This window comes from Falco punctatus (assembly GCF_963210335.1).
Source record: "Falco punctatus genome assembly, chromosome: Z".
In the NCBI taxonomy this organism is placed as follows: Eukaryota; Metazoa; Chordata; class Aves; order Falconiformes; family Falconidae; genus Falco; species Falco punctatus.
The window spans coordinates 14,234,431-14,253,059 of NC_137586.1; the positions used below are offsets into that span (position 1 = coordinate 14,234,431).

Consider the following 18,629-nt stretch of genomic DNA (forward strand, 5'->3'; position numbering starts at 1 on the left):
ACATTTTGTAAATTGAAAAAATGCTATTGAAAGCTTTCAGAAGTATTTGCTTCAACTGTGTTGCCACAGCCTTTCATAAGCAGTTTGCCTTCCTAGAGGGTAACAAAAGCAGCAGATTTGCAAACAGAAAAAAATCTAGAACAGCAAGACTTTTTAGGGGACTATTAAACCCTGCTGTGTTTTCAAATGTATTTATCTAAAACAGGTGTTCCTTAATAAGTACATCTTTCTCATCGCGTTTCTTTCCTATTACAAATTTAATTTATGGTTAGGAGGCTGTTTCTATGAAACTAACTTGCAGAATTCTAGTACATTATTCAGTCTGTGAGGAATAGTAACAGTATTCCAAAATATTTTCATGTACAAAAAAAACCCATTAAACTGATTATTAATAACTCCTCAGAATCTAGTTAGTAATTGTTCCTGTGGGAAATGCCTTTTTGCTGTTTCACCACTGGGATTTTTCTGAACAGAAATATTTTAGCACCTTTTTGTTTTCACTGTTCATGGCATTTTCTTCACTGTACAAAAAGCCACCCCTCAGGCTCAGATATGTATTGTTAAAGTAGGGAGAAGCAGAAACAGAAATAGCAGAAGTCAGTCCTCTGCAGCTCTGGAAGCAGGATTTTTTTGTATCAAACAATGAAATACTGTATTTCTCAGGGCCAGGAGCAGCTTTTATAGTGGGAAATTCATACTTTCCGAATAGAGGGCTTGTATGACCTGTCACATGTTAACTACTAGAAAGAGTTGAAAATACTTCTCAAGGAAACTCCCAAATGATAAAAAAAAGTTTCATACAGATGTAGTCTAAAGTCTGTTAGCCATTTGTGATGCTATTTATATTAAAGCATCTGATTTTTAATTGGTAATACAAATATTTCCTTGTTCATAAACAAATTGTTTCCTGGTCATGTGGCTTTCGCAGTAGCAAAGAAGGATTTTTTTATTTCTATTTGCTTGGTATTTATTAAAATATAATTATCAGAAAGAAATTATAATTAAACAATAGAAACCTGAAGTCTAGAGTTGTCTTAGTTAAGGGGATTTGGACCATTACTATATTGTGTGATATGCCAAAGGGCAAACATGCTCCATGATGAAGTCCGTTGGCTATAATACACCCTTACAAAATTAATTACAGATTACTGAATAAATTGAGTAAGTTTCTCACTAGATAAAAGATTAATTTTCCCCTCTGTACCACCATAGTAGTATCTGGTTTTGTTCTGCGTATCACAAACATTCGGATTATTTACTATGAAAGAAAAAGGTAGCAGTGTTCCTTTTTTGGGGAAAAAATTCCTATCAGCTGTGTGCCACATGGGCTTTTTGGTTTTAGCTGTATGCAGTAGAAAGTCCAGGGTTGCAGCTGTTGCCAGTGCAGTGCTTGGCCTCTGAGTAGCAGTCACAGTTTTACCAACATGAACCACATTACTGGCAACAGCACATACCAAGACAAGGATTTTCCTACATTCAAAAAAGAAAAAAATAATAAAAAGTTGTGGGGTTTTTTTAAAGTGCTGCAGCGCAGTAATTGATACAGTGATGGAATTTTATTCCTTTGTGTTGACATAGCTTTGTAGTATTTTTTCACTGTATGGCTATAGATTTTTACATACATAACTATAATAATTATTGGATTTTTTTATTCTTACTGCTTTCTCCCTTTGACTGTACATGTAGTTAACCTACCAAAGGGATATTGTCAAGCTTTTTAGAATTAACACTAGCCATATTGTACTTTTTAAGAAAACAGACACTTCCACAATCTAAATAAATGAGAATGAAATGGTTATTTTTAATCTTCCACTTCAGTACTGTAAAATTGCAGAATAATTCTTATTTTCATTATCTGCAGCTGTAAAAGATCACAATAGTTTTTGACAAAACTTTAATTATAAATAAGTATTTTTTTAAATAATTCAGTAATGCCCTTTTGTATTTTTTTGAGGTTCTTTATTGCTTATATTAACTGTAACATGTATGAAGGTAGGCATGGGAAATATTCAGCATAAGTATTTTAGTGAGGTGTGACCATTAAAAGAGCTATTTAAAATTTAAAAATTTAAGTTAAAGTTTAGCCTTTGTTTTGCTGTTGTGGTGTCACTAGTGAGAATATTGTTACTGTGGAATAATTAGGTTGTGCTCAGCATTAGCTCTAACATGGAATACCCTGCAGCACTGAAACAGTTTTAAAATGTGTTTGTGGCTCATGACAAGCCTGACTCATCTGGTGCTAATTAAACAGCAGGATATTCTGCCTAATCCAGGTGTTAATAATGTTCCTGAGCAATGAATGGATCAGTTCAGCTGATCCATACTGTAAAGCCAACAGGTTTTAACTCTGAGCCCCAGACAGATACTAATGGAGTTGCCGTCGAACACACACCTGATGCTTTTGCTACGTGGCCGACACTCCTGAAGTCTCACACCCTATAGGAATAGCAAGAGCCCAAGGCACAAGTCCTGTATCTTAGTTTGCTTCCACTTGCTGATGAGCCACACCATAATCATACCAGCGTTTCCATATTCCTCAGAGAATTTGTCATCTTATCATTGAAGTACTGAGTTGTAATGGGTGAGTTCTTAATGTAAGTAGTGAGTTTTTAGATTTCATGGTTCCTTGACTAATATTAAAGTGTCATTGTTATATACAAATAAAGTCATAGTATTTTCATATTTCATTTATTTAAAATAAATGTTGTAAGAGTTCAGTTTGGACCCTTCCAAAATGAAACTTGCAAGTTTTTATCCTAGAATGCGCACATAAACCTTGTTGGTCCCTTTCTCGCGGTGCTTGCAATGCTGAAATTATGCCTGGAGCATCTGTAAGGCATCCAGGGAATCCACTTTTTGATTAATCTGAGAGCATTTGTACTGGTCTGTGTTCGACCCATCAGACATGACAACATCACTCCTAGTCTCTACATGGTCCAGATGCGGTTTCCCAGCTAGTTTTGGAGTTCCCTCTGTTAGGAAAGAATAGTTTTCAGGGGCATGCATGCAATGCATATGCTTGTAGCTACCCAGTTTAAGCATCTTCTCCAAACATCCTCCTCAAAAAAAAAATCCTTAGCCTGATGGCTGGGGGGGGGGGGGAACTGAGGGGGTGGCAGGGGGAGGGGTTATCCTGCGTGGAGCAGCACTAGCTCAGGCAAACGTGAACACCGTTGTAGTGGTGGTTCAAGTGTGTGGTGTGCTTATTAGCAATCATCCATCCAGGCAAGGGAGCCTGCCACACCGGAGTTGCAAAAGCACTTCACCAAATAACTGACTGTCCCAGGTGTGGTTTGTGACACAGAGTGGCAAATATTTCTTATGATTTCAGGGACTATTTAATTTGTTTTGACTTCAAAAGAGCTTTTTCTCCATCACTGTAATTAGTGCAGCTGTGTTGACAGGCTCATATTTCTGTTGTGAAAACAATCACCCTGCTTCCTAAAAGCTAGAATGGTGGTTTGGCCAATTTCCACCCCCACCTCCCCAGGGGACTGATCATCAAGCAGGATATTCCTGTGCTGGTGATGCAGCCTTTTGTCTGTTGGAAGCTCCAGTTCGAAGCACTGAACCCCGTTACATGGGGCATTGCTTCCACTGCTGGTTTTGGCTGCAAACCTCACTCCCCCCAGCACCATGTTCTGTCGATCAGGATGCACTTCCTCCTTTGCCTTCTCCTAGAATAGTTTCTGAATTTGTTTTACCTATTCCTTATTTGCAATTCTCTATCCAGCCATAGAAGGCTACAAAATTTGTTGGAAGCAGCCCAAGTCTGTCATTGCAGTTAATTTATTTTTGAGAATCTGTACAGGGGATCACCTGCTTCTCACCTTGACTTCACAAGCAGAGACTGAAGACTTGGGCTTTCTTTGGGCAACAGCCTTCTTTTTGTCTCTCACTTTATGTGTTTTGTTCTCTTGTTAGGATTTATGCTTGTACGGAAATAATACAGAACCTGAATTGCACTTAAATTCCTGTAAGCCAGAAATACAGGCATAGAGGAGAAATTCAGTGGGTTTGTGCTTCCTGCTTAGACTAAACGTGCTCTGTGAGCACAGGCAAAGTGTAATGACTCGAGAAAATACATTCCTTTCAGATTCATGAGAGGGTTTTTGATTCTGAACAGTCCTGTGTGGAGATGGATTTTCAAATTCAAAGTCAGCCTTGAACATGTGTCTGATGCATCCCTGCAGTTCTGATGGGACTGCTTCCTCTCCATACACAAATCTGCAGGTCAGATTCATGTAATACCAAGTTCTCTGTGATTTAGATCACTCGTCATCAATTCTTTTTACTTCTGTCCAAAAGTACTGGTTGAAAAAAAAGGTGATGCATAGTGGTGTTTTCTAAAAAAATCCAGCAGCTGTTACACACTGTATAAAATTCTCAGCTCTGACCAGCTCAGTAGCAGGTCACAAAACTCAGAATTTTAACAACAAAAAAAAAAATCTTTCTAGAATTCACTTTGTCAAAATCAGCATCTGTGATGTCTTGACTTGGGTCCAGTTGTCAGAGGTTTCTGGAAAGGCAGAAACTTACTCCTTCAATAACGTATTCCTCTAGCAGGTCTACTGCTGTCTCAAAGTATCAGTGGTATTTTAAAACCAGACCACCACAAGTAAGGGGGACGATTAGGAGCGTGCACGTAGCTGGTCACCGCAAGGCACACATTTCTCTCAGTGGGACCTTTTCAAGTACTTCAACTTCCTTCTATTTGTTGTGTCTTTATATGTCAGAAGAAGAAAAGCCCTTCCATTACTTTAGCTTATCCGAAAATACTCCAGCTGAGGATCAGGGCAGCCTTACTTCTTCTGCCTTACATAAACCCGTGCAGTATGATTTCAAAAGCAAGTTTCAGGGTTGTGTGTATTGTGTGGGTAGTAGGTATTAATGAAGATTTGTTCCTTTTTCTTACAAAATTTTACCAACTGTAGTGCAGACTCAGTTATGTACGTGTTCCAATGCCACACACCATTTGTTGAAGCTGTGCAGGATCTTTAAAGTAACTTGTTCCGCGGCTGAACATACCCTCTTCCGCCGTCAGAAGGTGTGACCGTGACCAAAATGCAACCACTTTTCCTTGTATGTTCCCTGTGGAATACACCTTTTTCTCTTTCTTTGCTGAGGCATTATTTTTGGAAACAAAATACGGATTTTAAGCTGTCTTTTCACATGGTTTGACTGAGAAGAAAACTAACTGTATCCCAGCTGAAACCAGGACAGCATGCAGCCCCTTTGTTCAAACATCTCCCTTTAAGTAGTCCCTCCTGCAGAGCTGTGCAGACCTCTGCTGAAGATGCACAGCTACAGACAGCCGGTGTAAAGCACCATTTTCTTCACCACCCTCCCAGTCCCTCATTAATCAAGATTTTATACTAACGGACAGATTGTCAATGTAGTATCTTCTTACTTCCGTAGCTTTATATTTTTCATCTTCATATTTTAATTCTTCTGTTTCCTCAGGGTTTTTTTGGTTGGTGGTGGGTGCTGTTTTCAATCTCTATTTTAGTGTTAGGTTTGTGGTTTGGGTTTGTTTGGGTTTTTTTTTATTATTTTTTGGTTTTGTGTTTTTGGTTGGTTTTTTTTTGTTTGTTTGTTAGTTTTTGGATTTGTTTTCTTTTTCTTTTTTTAAATTTAAACTTCCTGGAAGAAAGTTTTTTTCTAGAAAAAGTTAGCTTTGTTTTTTTAAGCATTCTGACTGAAGCTACCAAAGAAACTAAGGACGAAAGCATGTATTAGGATGTAAAAAGCAAGGAAATGAAGCTCAAAACATAGAAAAAATGGTTTCAAACAGCCTTCCTTATAAAAAGGTTCTCTAAGTTCAAGTTTGTAAGACTCTTTATATGATTTAAATGAATGAAGTAATATTACGCTTCAAGGTGTGAAACTTCAGTATCTTTCAGTCAGATGGGAATGTCTCACTACCAGATTGTTAAAGGAAATGTGGCATCCCTCAGGTGGGACTCCAAAAAGTGTTGACTGTGCTTTAGGAAAATGGAAATTGCTGTAGCTTGTCCCACTTAAGCTGTTCTAAAAAGCCAACCCTTCTTTTTAAAATGCTTTCCCTCCATTTCTCATTTTTCTATTAGGTTAATCCGAGTATGCATTAGATTATATATACATGTATTCAATTTCCCACGTTTTCCTCCTCTGTATTTCCATATGTATTTTCTTAACTAATTGGTATGTCCACCTTCCTGCAGCTGACCTGTTTCACAGCATACTCAGTTTGGCTTCTGTGCAGAGCCTTTTCGTTAACATGCAAGCAGATAAATCAGAAGTTCTCTCACGAAGACAGAACTGTGTGCTAATATTAATTTTTCCCTTCCTCCCTCCCTCCCTCTGCATCTCTCTCCAGCAGACACTTGGAACACAGATGGATGCCACCTTCACGGAGTACAGGAAAACCCAGTTGGGAGTCAGCCCTTCAGCCCAAGGGTCAGCCAGCCGCAAGCTGCCACGCAGTGTGCTCCGCTCTTCTTTTCACAGATGGACAATGCTCTGATAATTTTTCTGGTGGGACCAAGGGTTACTTGCTCTCACTGAGGATAGTTGCCGTTTATTGGTGGCTTTGCCAGGGTAAGTGTTCCTATTCTGCTTTCATCTTGCAGTCAGAGCCAGTACACTACCTCTGCCAAGCCTTTCGGAGATCTTCCAAAACTTACTTGCTAGTTTTCCTGCTGTAAGTCAGAAGAGGAAGAGGTGTTCCCATTCATCTCAGCATGCCGCTATGTCCATACTAATTCTGGACGTCCCTCTGCTCATGGGATACTAGAGGGAAATCCAATGACATCAGCATTGCTCAAAAAAAAAAAAAAAAAGAAAAAGGGAATTACTTTAACTGATTCACAAGAGAACATTTGTACAGATAAGGATTTTTTAATACAGAGGAGCATTGTTTGCTCCCAAGACATGAAAATCTTTTTTTGAAGATACATTGTTTTGACCTGCCTCCTGTGAAATCATCACCTACTGTTCCCTCCCAACTGTTACATTCTCAGAGGAGAATGATCACAACATCAAAATACTGCAACTCAGACAGTATCCAACCTGTTTGTATGTGTTAAAAATGCTCCCCTTGGACTCAAAAGCATGGCTTGGATTTGCATCATTCTGCTGTGTCTACACTGACTTGAAATCTGTTCTTATGGTAGAATTCATCTCAATCATCAGGAAGACCAGTGTAGCCACCTGCCCTGAGTTAAGGATTTTAAGTCAATTCTAAACTTTTTTGTTTGCAGAGCATTGCTGAGGTGGCTGCGTCTTATTTTTCTAAGTAAGAGCGGCCCAACTCCATGATACTATTATTTGCTGCTGATGCAGTTCTTGAGATGTGGAAGGGTCTTCACTGCATGCCTGGAAACTGAGAATGCCAATATTGTTGTAATAATTAAATTTTCTTACACCAGGAGCCCAAATCAGCCAGCACATAAAGTGTTTTAAAACAAGGAACCTTTTCTGAAACAGCCTGGATGACAGAAGGAAGCTTTCTAAGCTTTTCAAGATTGACTTCACAGAAACCTGCTCTAGTCTAGTTAGAGAATAAGAGACAGTGATTTACATCCCTCTGCCCACTTATCGCTGGGACATGTTTTTCTTCTCTCAAAGCTCTTTGGTGACCTGTGGAAATTCACGGCTGGGGAAGAATGTGTGAGCTGCATTTTGCAGAACAGAGCTTCTGCTCATAGCAGCACAACACCAGGTGGTTTTGCATTCAGTAAAATAGAAATGACAGCTCACTACTATGAAAACAAAACAACAAAAACAAGGCTATGCTCTTAAGATATTTTGTAAGAGGCATGTGCCTCAGAGCACAAGAAATAAGCTCATACATCTTTTTTCATCACATCCCAGTCACGAAAAGGCCTTTTGCTGCAGAAGGTAGAACACTGGGGAGTTTTCTCCTTCAACTGGGAGGGAAACTGAACTCCTTTGCTGGCAGTTCACTGTTAAGAACTCAACTTTGGGAGGCTGAAAAAGTATAGTCTTTCATCTGGGCTTTCTTCAGGTATGGGCTACGAACCAATACATTGTTACCTGGAGAACTGCTGTGAGGGAGAGAGACTGCTGTTTCATGGGCTCTTTATCTTCAGAGTAATTTATGGGGAGAGGACTAGTGTCTTGTTATTTGTTAAAGAAACAAGCAACCAATTTGAGAATCTATTCATTTTTTTCCAATAGTAAAATTACTTTGAAGTTAAGTCCAAAATAACAGAAACAACAGTCCATAGCCTGAGTTGTATGGTATCACCCATCCTCAGAGCACAAGCTTACCTGGAAGACCTTCTGCTTGCAGCCCTTTGTCCTGGCGGAAGGTCCTGCAGTTGTTGTGATCATCAGCTGCTGCATAAGCAAAACTTTCCAATTTAGTCTGGAGCTAATGAAAGACAGGTTGTGGGGCTTCTTGATGCAACAGAACCCTTCACTACTTGGAAGAAACAGCTCTGCTTCCCTCCCACTTGAGAAAAAAATCAATCACTTTTATTTGGTGCAACGTACAATAACTAAGGCATTGCTTTCCTGACTGCTTAACAGCAAATTTTAATACAGGGCTCACCTGGGGTATATTGGGGATTTCTCTTGGATGGAGAGGAATGTGATGCTTTTGAAGGGACACCAATGCGATCTACCTGCTTATGAAAGACAGATGTCAGCATAACAGATTGATTTGGGTTTCTTTCTTCCATGCATTTTGGTTCTGCAGTGCTTAGAAATGGCAAGAGCGAGCCTACGCGTCAGGCTGTGCTGCTTCCGCTCCCGACCGGACTCACTGCTCTTTGTATAAAGCTTGTTGGACACGAGTTATTAAATGTCGCGTTTCCATGCAGACATTTTCAGACACAGGCCGAGCTATTGCTGATCATGGCAATGACATTTAATGTTCAGTGTGGGGAAGGTGAGAAATGTTTACTTTCTGCTTCCCAGGAGCACTAGCAGATGAGGAAATCGCTGCTACAAGGAAGATCACTTCGTATTTTGAGTCTGTTCTTCCTGTGTTGAAACAGCGTTTCTGTACGTGGTGTGCAACGCAGACAAACCTGTGAACAAAAGCATCAAACAGGTAACTTCTGAACTTTGTAAGAGGCACATGCAGGGCTGTTGCCAAATTTCTGGCAAAAGTCCAGAGGGAGGTGGGGAAGAATATGACTGTTGCATGAACAAATGCAATATAAGGTTTATCAGAATTGCTTGTTTGCTCTTTTTTCCTCTGATAAATTGCATTTTACTGGTTTTTGATCTCCTACTTCTGCTCCTTTTTAATTTCCTGCCCTCAGAACTTAGTCTTGGTGGTATCATTATGGGTCCAGAGAATCACTGGCCACAAAACATCATCAGAGACCTGGACAACTACCACGTGGAAGTCACATTTGTGTAAGAACCTGATGAAGAAAGAAAACTGCTGTTTTCTTCGCTGGCAGAAGAAGGGAGAGGCATTTTGTGAGTCAGGGTAAAGAATTAATCGAAGGACAGTAGCAGAGGGGAGAATTACAGAGGAAACCCAAGGAAGCCTGTCAAAGGAGTATCAGGCTGCAGGTGAAGGGGAGAACATACCTGCTGGTCAAACTAAAGGGCGAGAGGAAACGCACAGGTGGTGGAAGCAGGGACAGGTACCCCGGGAAGAGTATAGGGACACTGCCCAGTTGTGCTGGGATGGGGTCACTCAAGCCACAGCGCAGCTGGAGCTGGACTTGGCAAGGGAGGCACAGAATAGTTCAGAAAGGCTTCTGCAGGCACGTCAGACAGAGAAGGAACATCAAAGAAGGTGTACCCCCCCGATGAACACAACTGGCAAACTGGTAACGATGATGATGACAAGGCTGAGGAACTCAACAGCTTCTTTCACTCACACTTCACTGGCAGTCTCTCTTCCCACGCCTATTGAGTGGATGGACCTCAAGGCAGGGAGTGGGGGAGCAAAGTCCCTCCCACTGTAAGAGAAAAACGGGTTCAAGACCCCCCTGAAGAACCTGAAAATACAGAGGTTTATGGGATCTGACAAGATGCATCCCAGAGTCCTGAGGGAATGGGCTGATGGAGTTGCCAAGCTGCTTTCCATGGTATTTGAAAGGTCCCGGCAGTCAGGTGAAGTCCCCGGAGCCTGGCAAAAGGGCAGCATTGCACCCATTTTTACCAAGGGTAGAAGGCAGGGCCCTGGGAATCTACTGACCTGCCAGCCTCCCCTCTGTGCCTGAGAAGGTCGTGGAACAGACTCTTCTAGAAGCTGCGCTAAGACCTGTGGAGGGCAGGGAGGTGATTCAAGACAGCCAGCATGGCTTCACCAAGGGCAGGTCCTGCCTGACCAACCCGGTGGCCTTCTACGATGGAGCGACTACATCAGCAGGCAAGAGAAGAGCTCGGATGTCATCTGCTGGACTTCTGTAAGGCCTTTGACAAGGTCCCCAACAATATCCTTCTCTCTGAATTGCAGAGACGGATTTGATGGACTGTTTGGAAGATAAGGAATTGGCTGGATGTTGCATCCAGGAAGTAGCGGTCAATGGCTCCCTGGATGGAGATCAGTGACGAGTGGTATCCCTCAGGGGTCTCTACTGGGAGCAGTGCTGTTTAGTGTCTTCCTCAGTGTCACAGACGGGGGGATCAAGTGCACACTCAGCAGGTTTTCAGACGACACCAAGCTGAGCGCTGCAGCTGTCAAGCCTGAGGGACAGGAAGCCATCCAGGGGGACAGGCTTGAGAAATGGGCCCATGGGAACCTCATGAGGTTCAACAAGGCCAAGTGCAAGGTCCCGCACCTGGGCTGGGACAACCCTGGCCATCAGTACAGGCTGGGGCAGTCATGTAGGGAAGGACTGGGGGTTACTAGTGGGTGAAAAGCTGGATGTGGCCCAGCAATGCCCACTCGCAGCCCAGAAAGCCGACCGTACCCTGGGCTGCACCAAAGGCAGCGTGGCCAGCAGGGCGAGGGAGGTGACTGTGCCCCTCTGCTCCGCTCTGGTGGGACCCCACAGGGGTACTGCATCCAGCTCTGCAGCCCTCAGCGCAGGGAAGACTCGGACCTGTTGGAGTGGGTCCACAGGAGGGACACAAAGATGGTCACAGCGCTGGAGCACCTCTCCCGTGAGGACAGGCTGAGAGCTGGGGTCGTTCAGCCTGGAGAAAAGGCGGCTCTGGGGAGACCTTACTGCAGCCTTTCAGTTCTTAAAGGGGGCTTATGAGAAAGCTGGGGACAGACTTTTTAGTAGGGCCCATAGTGACAGAACAAGGGGTCATGGCTTGAAACTAAACCAGGGTAGATTCAGAGGAGATGTAAAGAAGACATTTGTTTTTACCATGAGGGTGGTGAAAAACAGTGGAACAGGTTGCCCAGAGAGATGGTTGATGCTCCATCCCTGGAAACACTGAAGGACAGGCTGTAGGGGGCTCTGAGCAACCTGATTTGGCTGAAGATGTCCCTGCTGATTGTGGGGGGGGTGGGTTGGACTAGCTGGCCCTCACAGGTCCCTTCCAACCCAAACCATTCCGTGATTCTGTTCTATGATCTGCAGAGTTAAGAGTCCATTACCAAAAAAAAAAAAAAAAAGGATGGCAAATATGACAAAGCAGACTCCAAAACATAATTGGCATATAGAAAGCAAGCTGAATGAAGAAGGAAAATGGTATTTACCAACTTATTTCTTTTCCAAAGTTTTGTCTTCTGTAGTTTGGTGCTCGTGAAGAATCTTAAGCTTTCAAATTTGAACAGGAGCATTAGCTTCTAGTTCAACTCTGCAAGAGAGACTTTGATCCTGAAAAGTAAGAAAATAGTAAGGTAGCTAAACTGTTAAAAAGTGGAATTTGTAAATACATACACAGCTGCATTTTGACTAGAAATCTTTACTGAGACATTACAGAAAAAAAAAAATTAATTTGTTTCTAAAAGGATAGAATATTTTAGGTCTGAATTTAACAGTTTTTTACTTGTTTGATCCTAATAGCTTCCATGACAGCAGACACCTCCCGGAGTTACTTCTTAATTTGTATTTCAAAGTTTTATTTAGAGATCAGTGGAGTAAAAGGTCTTCCTCTCAGAAAAAAACATACTGAAAAGTTCCACCTGTGGCCCTAAAAAGAAAAGAATCATAGATGAAGAGAAAGTGCAAGGAAACGTCAATCTGTGGAAGCAGCAGGCTTAAGAAGAGAGTTCTCGATGATCTTATTCCCACGTATCGGAGTGGATTTTCTTACTGCTTGGGCTCCGCAGGTGCAGCTCTGCCCAGGCACCTGCTTCCGTCATCTCCAGCAAAGTGCCAGTTTGGCTCCGGCCTTGTGTCTGGGAGGGCTTTGAACTGTCTCTCTGCCCTTTAGTCATTTGCGATGCTTTGGATCAGAAGGCAGTTAAAGAAAGCATTTCCTTCACACTGTTAAAATGAAATGAACTGCTCATCTCCACTTTCAGTTCCTTTAGCGCCGTGAGATACACTGCTTGAAGAAAGTGGATGAGCCATCTTACTCCTGCAACCCTTCCTGATCCTTCTTTCATTTATATCTGAGAGTGCTGCACCACATCTCAGCATTAAGGGACACATGATGAAAGACTGTAATGGTCCTTCAAACGTCTTCAACACCTTTTTAATAAACAGCATTCTTCCACCTCACTCTGCATTTCCTCCCCCACAACATTTTCATCTTCAGACATCTACTGTCCAGATCTGAATCCTCTAGTTTTCTTTACAAACAAGTAAGGCCCCCTAGCAAACAGGTACACTGTCTTGGTAACCTGTATGACTCAACTGCTAGCAAACTACCATGTTTGTTATCTCCAATCTTGCCTGGAGAGTGTCTTTTCAAAGGATTAATGTGTTTGTGCATCACAGCATGTCCATTAGCCCTGACTGTGATTCTGTAACTACCACCCAAAACAAAGGCTGGAGAAAGACAGTTCGAGACTGTGTGAAGGCAGTTTCATGCTTTGGACTGGCTCTCTGAAGGTTTGCCATTCTCATTTGGAGATGATCACTCCCAGTACCAAGTTTTGCACTCTGGCCATTACTGTGGGACAAGCTGAAGCAGGTTTTGGGGACTACTAAACATACACCACTGGTTTTGATATCTCAGCCCACAGAAACTGTCAGTATTATCCTGATATATGTGATATATGTGTATATGTTTCTTTGAACAATGCCTCTTGATGTTTGTCATGATGCTGCTTCACTTGGAAACATACCTTTTTTTCTTTTTTTTTTTAATATTACAGTATTGGGTGACAGTATTTAACCACTGGAAATTAACACACTTTTGACTTCCATGAAAATTTCAGATTTCTTCATTACAAAAATAAAAATTACTGCTGTTTGGAGTCACCACACCTGCATCTCTTCAGGCTACCATAACTAACTGGTGACTAGTAAACATATGGGAAATTTTTCTACAAACATGCGGGGGCTGCTAGAACAGCTGTAACAGAACAGCACTATATAGATGAACGCAGTATTTTTCCTTACCTCAGTAAATACTTATCCTCAGTGTCTTATACCAGTGTCTGATTTTGCTAACAAAAGTCTGTGTTCCGTTTATTGCTGCCTGACTATTTGTACTTCTATCAATCACTCAAACTCTTCTAAGATTTCTCTGAACTATTGTACAAGTAAGGGGGGTTTAAAATACCAGGGTGATTTGTGTGGACACACATGTACAGTCATAGCGCTACACAGCAGTAACAGCACTCCATGCGTAAATCACTTTACAGCAGAAACCAATAAACTCACTTTTATTAGATCAGTTTATTGCAACTGTTAAGTTACAAAAATAACTTCATCCATAATGATGTTAAATACTAAACACAAAAGGTAAACCAGTTGTGCAGAGCTGTTAAAATAGAACTTTTTACGTATGTATGTTTTTAGGTAAAGTAGCTGACCCAGTTGTTCTTGTTTAGGAGTGCTGGTCTACATTTACAACTGTATTTAGTTCTTGTTGACCTGAAGACATACGGAATGCAAACTACATGTTAAGGAATTGCATTTCGTCTAGGCAAGACCAAAAACAGTAAGAATTTCTGTGCTGCTTAAGAAGAACACCAATGCAAGCCTCAATCCATTTTAAGTACAACAATTATTAATGAAACCAAACACCAGTAACTGGAAGTGCACAGGAGCTGAGAATTTTTTTTCACTTGTCTTCCACATCTGCTACCATAGCCTCGATTGCATTCCAGTCCAGTTTGCTGAGGATACTTCCCGTGCTTTCAGAAACACCATCAGTGTCCACAATGCCGAGAGGAGAGAAACTCACAGGATGCAGTGCAGACGCCTACTGGAGGAAAAGAAGATGAGCTGAGTCACTGCATGTCATTCGTGAACAAGACCTCTGTGCAGCCAGTAGAAATCACCCCACTGTTTTGAAACCTCTCCTAATCAAGTTATGCATCTGATTATTCTGCAATAAATGCAATTTATTTTCCTGTTTATGCACACCCAGTAGTGTCTGCTGCCTAGACAGACAACACACCTATGGAGCTGTTACAAAGAACACTGATTTTCAAGGCTCAGAAGAATGACTTTGTTTTCTTCTGCATTAGTTGAAATGTGGTTTTCTATTCAAAATGTGTGGGTGGGATAGATGCAGAGGCACATAAATGGTGGTGATTCAACAGAAACACATTTTTTCTTTAAAAGCAAAGTGTTAAATGGCAGGCATCAAACCATTCCTAAAATAAGCACACATTCTACCTGAAACAAGGAGTCATGAGTATCCTGAAGTATTCTTTGGATGTCATCAGGCACCGTCCAAGGACTTACTACGTCTCGATCACTCTCTTGATCAACACCTTCCGTCTGAACTGCAGCAGCAACATATGCAGGCTTTTGTTTTGACATTCTGCTGACTCTGTGCTCAGCAGCTGAGGAGAGAACAAGCCAACAACAGCACTGCAACATTTCTTGTCATTTTCTTCTGAATGTCTTGAAACTTCAGCAAGAACAGAAACTCCAAGTTCTAAGAACTGAAGCTATGTGTAAACCCATACAGAACTAGCATGTCCTGTCATCTTGAAATGCTGTGGAGTTATGGTGAGAAAATGCTGCCGGTCCCTTCCAGCCTCATGCTCTGAACTGTCTTGCCAGGGCAGAACACAAAGTGGAACAGGACTACACACAGTGCCTACAGCATCCAGGTCCTGTAGTGCAGTTTCCAAAAAGGGACATTACTACTTTATTTGATAGAGGGATAAAACTATATAAATCCTGTATTTGTGCCTTTTAGAAGACATGGAACTTTAGTGAAATTCTTAGCAGTGATGGGATATACTGGAGAAACACATATGAGACAGTGACATGAAATCAGAGAAAGATCATCTTTTATTAGTTTAAAAAGAGCATGTATTTGGACAGGAGAACGACTTTCCACACATACAGAGGTGAGTGAGCAATTCAGGAAAAATGCCTATATGCTTACTGTTGCTTCTCTCCCTTTCCCGCATTGCCAACTCCAATGAATTGACATTTGACTAGCCAAACAGAATCTCTTATTGTCCCACTAGTATAATTCTGCTGTAAGGGGGAATGGAATCAACCCACAGTATTTCTTAAGTTTCAGATTGATTCTCTCCTTAATCCTTTTCTGTCTGATCAGAAATTCTGCTCTCGTAATCAAGTCCTGCATCTGTTAAAGGATCTGACTAGGAAGAAACATTTATGTGAGGAAACTTTTGTGGATCCACACCTACACGGATAGGCACAAGAAATAAAGATCACTAGAATCTGGTTTTGTTGTTTTTTTAAAAAACTTCACTCGTAAGTTTTTCCACTCTAACTTTATCACAAAATACTATCTTAAACAGATAACGTACAAAGGGATAACAAAGATAATTCCTACATTAAAGAGCTCAGAAAGTAAGCACAGAAAGATAAGGGAGAGGCACAACATTTGTGTACTGTACTGCTAACTAACTTGCTCTCTGTGGGTTTCAGCTGAAAAAGAGACTCAAGTCCTCTGTCCCTCCTGACTTCATAAGCCTGAAATTAGCATATTTGCTTCAGTAATCTCGGAACTGCCATCAGGCTAAAACCACTCTGGAGGTAAACAGAAGTACCCACTGAAAATATTTTGCCAGTTTCTAACGCAAAGGATTTTTATGTGGGGGAAAAAGGATTATTTTTATTATTCTAAACTAATGCTGTATCTCAGGCCTGTGTTCCATAAATTCTATCCAGGATGTATTCTGAAACATGTTCTCTGTGTCTTAGTTTTCCCGTGTATTATGTAGCTGAACAGCACTATGTCATTGCTGTTTGTCACTTACACTGTCTAGAATTAGCAGGACAGTTTGCAGCATTTCTCATTCTTCCTCTGGAAGTACTTTTCTGCGGGAGCACAGAGGCATTTCCTGGGAAGACAAAGAAAGCACTTCCTCTGTTAGGTGCAATAGATCAAAACTGCTCAAAAGTCACTTTAAAATTTTAAACTATGAACTAGCTTCCTGGATTACACAGTACTCTTGCTATGGCAAATTGAGCTACTTTGGATTTAGAAAGCGATGGTAAGGAAAGGCAATTCTCATCACTTAACAGGCCAATGACAGCACCAGTCCTTGCAAAAGCCTCAGGACAGGAAACCTCCAGGATTATACATTTGCCTTTCTACAGAGGTATTGAAGTTCCTCCCTCCCAAAATCTGGCAGTAACATGAAGATCATCTTCAGTGTGTGCTTTCATTCAGAAAGTTGTGCTCTTACCCCTGGACTGTGTTGAACCAAGAGCTGGCATGAGATGGTGTACTTTTTGACTGAAGCTGGGTTTGGCAGCAATTCTTCTCCTTTCTGACAGACTGGGACTGTCTGGATGACCTCTACAAGAAAAACCAGTAACAAAACCCAAATAGTTATCACTGTCTTACCACATACATTCCTCCACACAACTTGGATGTAACAGAGCTTATTTCAGACGGGGCAAAAAGGTCACAGAAGTTACCATCAGCCCACTTAGCCAAGGATCAATATCACACATTGCTTGTGGGGTCAGTAAGCCTCACCAGAACCAGAACTGCTGGCAATCAGTGAAGACATAGCAATTTGGCTTTACGAAGAGCCAGTTTAGGTGCAACAAAACTTAATGCTTAAAAGTTACTGCCAATCTTAAAGTGGCTTCCTGCATGATATTCCTTAATGCTTCTGATTCTGGCAGGGCTGATATACTTAAACTGCCCTTGGACACGACCAGCAGGCTCTCTCTGTACAGCACTGACCACATTCAGTTTAATGCTCTATCCTGGAACTTTGTCTATCAAAAAGAGATGCAGAAATATTTAAGTCTGGAAGTTACAAGACTAAGTACACAGTTCCTCTTATTATTCTGGAGAACATAAAACTGTATGTAGAAGAAGAAAATGTATACTGCAATATTCACCTGGATTACATATACACACACGTGACATTAATGCCATCAAGTAGAATAAATTTACTATTTATAATAATCAAATATCATCATCTCCTCAAAGGGCAATAAGCACCAAAGTGCAAAAGAAAGAACAAGTAAAATCCTAGGTCATGAAATAAATTAGAAAGGAAGAAAGTAAATCTAGAGTTTGCTGAACTCTTACTAGTCTATATGTGTGCACAGGAGTGGTTCTATTTGCTTCTTGCTTGTTACTAGATGCTCTTAGGATCATTAACTATGTTTCTGGCTATAGCCCAGTGGAATTGCTGTTGAGTGAAATGGGTTAGGACATTGATTACATTGATTACAGAGTTGACTTATTCTGTGCTCTGAAAAGCATTTTTAGGGATCCCTCCAAGATCTGCGCTAATGGTTATAAGAAGAGTGGTACAAAAACTTAAGACTCCTCTGATCTAGACAAAGTGTACCTGCCAGATTCTGCCAGAACATAAAGCTTCTCTCAAGCTAATCCTACACTAACTAGCTAGAAATTGCAGACAAATTTCAAGTGTGGTAAAGACACCGATACATCAGAGCAGGTGCAATGCTTAAGGCTGTTACCTTTTAGCAGATGCTATACACCTGCTGTACTCTTGAGGTGATCTTGTCCTGGACAATGGTCTACGTTCATTTGCAGGTAACACCATTGCTTCAGATAACATTTCATTCATCAGAGAAAGTGCCTGGGATATTCTCACACTGTGATGTTCAGAAAACAGGGCTCTATGGAGAAATAAGATTACATATTAACTCAAGCTATCACTCATCTAATTGCAAATAGTTTGTGAATCTTGTAAGGCTACACGGTAATCAGAAAAGAAGAACGTATTTTTACAACTTCAGAGAAGATATACTAACCCTTTTAAGATCATTAGCAAAAAGCTAAAACATTTATTAACAATGGATTTGCCAGAATAAATGATTCAATGTTGGGGTGTGTGTGAAAGATACTTGGAAAGTGAAAAATACAGTCAGAGGATGAAACATGTTCAGAGTTTTCCTAAATGGTAAAGCAAACTTGATTTATTTATGCTTTTGGTTGAAATGCCATTCATATCTGAAGTTTCATAGACAAAATAGTTAAAAATACCTCTTCCTTCAGACTAGAAGATCAACATGTAAGAATACCACAAGTTACATTTACAGCAACTTACTTGTCTTTTTCTTCTTTCTTCTTCTGGAATAATTTAATGTCCTTTGAGGTAAGACCATGATGCTGTGCAAGAAAGCATAATAATCATTAACTTATTCTGTATT

General features: G+C 41.0%; 1 protein-coding gene across 3 annotated transcripts in view; it reads right to left on the reverse strand.

The window, feature by feature from the left end:
• Positions 1-13,702: 13,702 nt before the first annotated feature.
• CPLANE1 (ciliogenesis and planar polarity effector complex subunit 1) overlaps positions 13,703-18,629 on the reverse strand; it is a 69,706-nt gene continuing 64,779 nt past the window's right edge. For all 3 annotated transcript variants that reach the window (XM_080372095.1, XM_080372094.1, XM_080372096.1), the window contains 6 exons: positions 18,527-18,588; positions 17,934-18,095; positions 16,673-16,785; positions 16,241-16,324; positions 14,670-14,839; positions 13,703-14,250 (listed from right to left, as the gene is read on the reverse strand). In XM_080372095.1, the coding sequence (XP_080228221.1) occupies positions 14,110-14,250; positions 14,670-14,839; positions 16,241-16,324; positions 16,673-16,785; positions 17,934-18,095; positions 18,527-18,588 (732 nt within the window). In that variant the 3' untranslated portion in view covers positions 13,703-14,109. The remainder of the gene's footprint in view (positions 14,251-14,669; positions 14,840-16,240; positions 16,325-16,672; positions 16,786-17,933; positions 18,096-18,526; positions 18,589-18,629) is intronic.